We start from the raw sequence: 4174 nt of genomic DNA, 5'->3' as shown, positions 1-4174 counted from the left end.
AGGAATGAATCTGGTCATCTAGCTCATATTTTGTTTTAGAATAAGTGGCATACTTCTTCAATAAACCTTAGTTCAGTGGTTTGTAACTGATTTTTTTTTTTTAAATAGTTTAAGGAAAATTTTGGGAAAAAATTTCAAATCTTAGAAATGTCCTCAGCTAAAATTTTTGAGCTAGAAATTTCAAGAGTTAATCAGTTATTCTTGTAACCTCTAAAGACAGATAGTAAAAGATGAAGAATTTCATTGGACTGATACCCTATTATCTACTCAGAACAGACTCAGTAGAAGATTTTATCCCAACTTATGTTAAATTTTAGTAACATTAATGCATTTTTTTAAACATAGAAGTTCAAAGGGAATGAAGAATGTTTTACTAGCGTTTTGCACTTGTGAAAGATCTTCAAATAAAACAAATAATTCAAAGTGCAAGGCCAGAGCAGACTAAGTAATTGATTTATTCCCCCCCACCTCCTCCCCTTTAATCCTCTGGCTATGTATCTTGTATAGGTTATTGTAGGCAGGGGGATTTGAAACTGAATTTATATTCTCTGTGAATGTAGTAGTCACTTGACATCTTCATAGCTCTGGAATGATTTGTATGCATCTTCTCTCTCATTTGCTGGTAAGAAAGGGGAAAATTTGGCAACATTTTGGTTTGCTTCAGTGTAAAATCAAAACAAATTCCAGGATTTCTGATGGAAACAGAAATCTTATTTTCTGACTAGACCCTATCTCTGTTTGAAAAAACCTTACAACTTAATTTTCATGGAGGTTAGTCAATCTGTACTGAAAAGTTTTGCTCAGTTGATCTTTCTGGTTTCAGACATGCAAACTCACGGGGTGCAATTCTTTTCTACCTCATGTCTAGGTCTTATATGCACATCCCTTAGGGAAGACAGGAGTTCATCCAAACTAAAAGTAGAGCAGGTCATCCTTGGCTCAGCAAAACATTACAAGCCACAGACACCGTCCACTGTACCAAGGGGTGGGAAATTTGGGTGAGTGGAAAACAGGGTGGAAAAGGCTCTGCTAAAACACAGCACCTGCCAGCACGTGCTGTGCTGCTCTTTCCTCTAGGCTAGCATTATAAGAACAAGGCTGACAAGATGCTTATCCATCAGGAGAGCATTTTAAAGTAAGCTCTGAAGTGAAGTTTACTATGCTTTTGTCTGTCTGACCATCTGGTGTCTGAAACCACCTATGGAAAGACCTTTATGCTGACAATTGACTTTCTGCCACTGTATACACTAAGTTAAAAAATAGATATTTTAGGATCTAAAAGGCTCTGGAGTCTGATAAATGGACCAAACACTTTGTTCTGTATAAAATATTACAGGTTTTCTTAACTTACGAAAAACCCCCACCCTAGAATTCTGTAAAAAGTATTTGATATTCCTAAGGGCAGCCTGAGAGCTCAACTGTCAAAACCCTGCTCTGAAGCATACAGAGCTGTATTCCACAGCCACAGCCATTTCTCAGCATCACTAGTAATGGTATTTTCTAATTGTAAATTTTGTAAAGAGATTATATGATAGTGTCACCATATGAAGTACCTGTAGTTATAACTATTACAATAGACCATAGCACTGACACCTTTAACAAGCAAGCTTTTTTGTAGCTGTTAGTTTACTTGTATCCAGACTACACAAAACTGTATTTAAACAAAAAGCATAAAATTATGCATATGTATAGACACATATACACACATACATGAGGGAAACTAGAGTGCAAATATAGTCACTCTATTGAAAACACAAATAAAAACTAAACATCGCATTATATAGTACTTTGTGAGACATCGTGTGCTGATGGAATTACTCAGCAGAGAATTTGTTTTAGTAACTGTAATAAACTTTTATCAAATATATAACATTTTCAGTCTGTTCAGTAAATATTTACTAGCTTTCTTGTCAAACAAAAAAGCAAAATGAAATACCAGGATAAAACAGACAGCATGAACCTAATTCTGCTTCTATTCCTTCTGGGTAATATTTTTTGTTTTAATATTTACTTATCATTCAGAGAATTATCTCACTGACTTCATGGGATTTACCTGAATGGGAATGGCAAGCAGAATTGACAACAAGGAACTGAAATAATCATATCCAGTTTAAAGGGGGAACGAAAATAAAAGCTGTCCAGATCATTCAAAAGTTGGTCATCCCATCCCATAAATCTCCTATGATTAAAAGAGCCATAAACAAGAACTCACTTCACTGGCATTTTTTGTTCCACTGTCTGACTGTCACACGTAGGGCAGAATTTCTTTTTCTGACTGATCTTCAAGCTGAAGGTAATGTGACAGCAGGAACAATACAATTAGCATGTGAATAACCAAACAGTAGAATGCAAATTAACAAACTTTTTAACACTTCCTTTAAAATTATTTCTTTCAGAAACATGGCTTATTTTTTAACAGTGGTCATTCTAACTTAATCTACAAAAAGCAATTTTAATTCAAAACAATTTATGTGCAAATATTTCGCAACACATCTTTATGTTCTCAATAACATCTTAACAGGGAAATCATCTTGTGATTTTTCTCATTGACCATTTGCCTTACTGACTATGGAAAAGAAGACAGGAAAACAGGTTCAGTGCGCACAAATAGAAAATTCTTCACTATTATTATTTACTTTCATATTGTATCTGCAAAGCTTATCCATCATCTTGAAAGTCTAAGGCCCTTGAGCCATTATCTCTTTTGTTTATTCATACAAGACTTATCACAAGGGGACTAAAGAGTGCTGGGTGGCCATCATTTGCACATTGACGGTATTGCAAACAATGGGATCATGCAGTATTTGATACTTTCACTGCAGTGATTTTTTCTGCTCTTACTGATATTTCATTCTATGTGCCATCTTCCAGGTGCATCACTCTGCTTCAAAAAGATTTTCATATAATTTTGCCTTTTGCTCTTGATAATTATTCTTTCCTCCCCAGCTCTTTTCTTTCTCTGTATGTTCCTTGTTGTCCTTTGCCCTCCTGAACAAGCAGGCTGACTGATTGACTTCTTGCCTCCCTCCAAATCTTGTCCTGCTGCCTAAACTTTTGCTCACCCTGCCCAGCTTCCTGGTTCTCAGTGTCTTCACTTGATATAAACAAACTTTCAGTGGCTCAGGAACTGGGATCCAGCTGACCCAACCTGCAGAATAAGGGATTTTTGTATTCTCAGTTAAAATATTTTACACTAAGTAGAGCAGCCTCAAGACTTTAGGTCCCATTTGATTTTCCTATATGGTACAGCCACATACAAAGCTGCCTTCTGCCTGACTGAGGACATAGTGTTTCTTATTTTAGCTATGTCTATCTTTTAAGGCAAGAAATAAAAACCCAAGCATCACATGCCACGTTTTGACCTTAGCAATGTTAAGGGATTATTTCTTATCCTCGCCTTTTGTGGATCTGTAAAGGAAGTTTCAGGTCAAACTATTTGATGAACTTCACATAGGACAAAAACCAGTGGATCTGGTCAATAGTGCTCCGCAAAGTTGAAATCGGATAGGAACAGAGAGAGATAGGTGGGTTACTCGGATGATCAGGAGAATTGAACTGTCTTGCAGGAAAAGAATAAAAGACTTCAGTTTGTCTGTAAAATGAAAGCCAAGAGGAGCTATGATTGCCCTCTGTGAATACAAAGGGGTAACCCAGAGAGAAAAAAGAATTATTTTAGCTTATTAACTAAAGAAATTCATATTAGCCAAAAAAAAAAAGAAAGTATATAAACAGCCAGTGAATAAATTTAGGCTGGAAATCAGAAGGTGGCTTCAGAAAAAGCATTTTTTAGCAGTCTCCCAGTAGAATTTTTGTCCTCTCTACTCCTCTGTACTTCAAAGATAGAGCTTCATATATTTATGAAAGAGGTTATTTTAAACTGTTGCTGCCTTTGATAATAGGAACTAGAAATGATGACCCAAGATACCCCTTTCAGTCCTCTATAATACTAAAAAAGATTACTGGCAGCAAAATATGAATCCTTTCTGCAGTTTCTTACCTTTGCATCTACTTGCTTCTGAAAGTTATAACAGAAGGAGAGAAATACCAATTATCATCCCAATTCTCTGCAGTGATGCTTGTTTTCCTTAGCCAGTTATTTTCTCTTATTTCCCGAGTATGTATTGCAGACTGCAGCACTGTGCCAGACAGGACCAAAACCCTTCTATGCGTTGTA

General features: G+C 36.1%; 1 protein-coding gene across 1 annotated transcript in view; it reads right to left on the bottom strand.

Annotated features, from left to right (window-relative positions):
- The window catches only part of RGS21 (regulator of G-protein signaling 21), a 5962-nt gene extending 3739 nt beyond the window's left edge, over nt 1-2223 (bottom strand). The window contains exon 1 of the mRNA XM_009697396.1: nt 2213-2223. Coding sequence (XP_009695698.1) covers nt 2213-2223 — 11 coding nt within the window. The remainder of the gene's footprint in view (nt 1-2212) is intronic.
- Between the last annotated feature and the right edge of the window lie 1951 nt (nt 2224-4174).

This window comes from Cariama cristata, unplaced genomic scaffold, assembly GCF_000690535.1.
Source record: "Cariama cristata isolate BGI_N322 unplaced genomic scaffold, ASM69053v1 scaffold13513, whole genome shotgun sequence".
NCBI classification, from domain to species: Eukaryota; Metazoa; Chordata; class Aves; order Cariamiformes; family Cariamidae; genus Cariama; species Cariama cristata.
The sequence above is the reverse complement of the archived record's forward strand: the minus strand, read 5'-3'. Positions and strand labels throughout refer to the sequence as shown.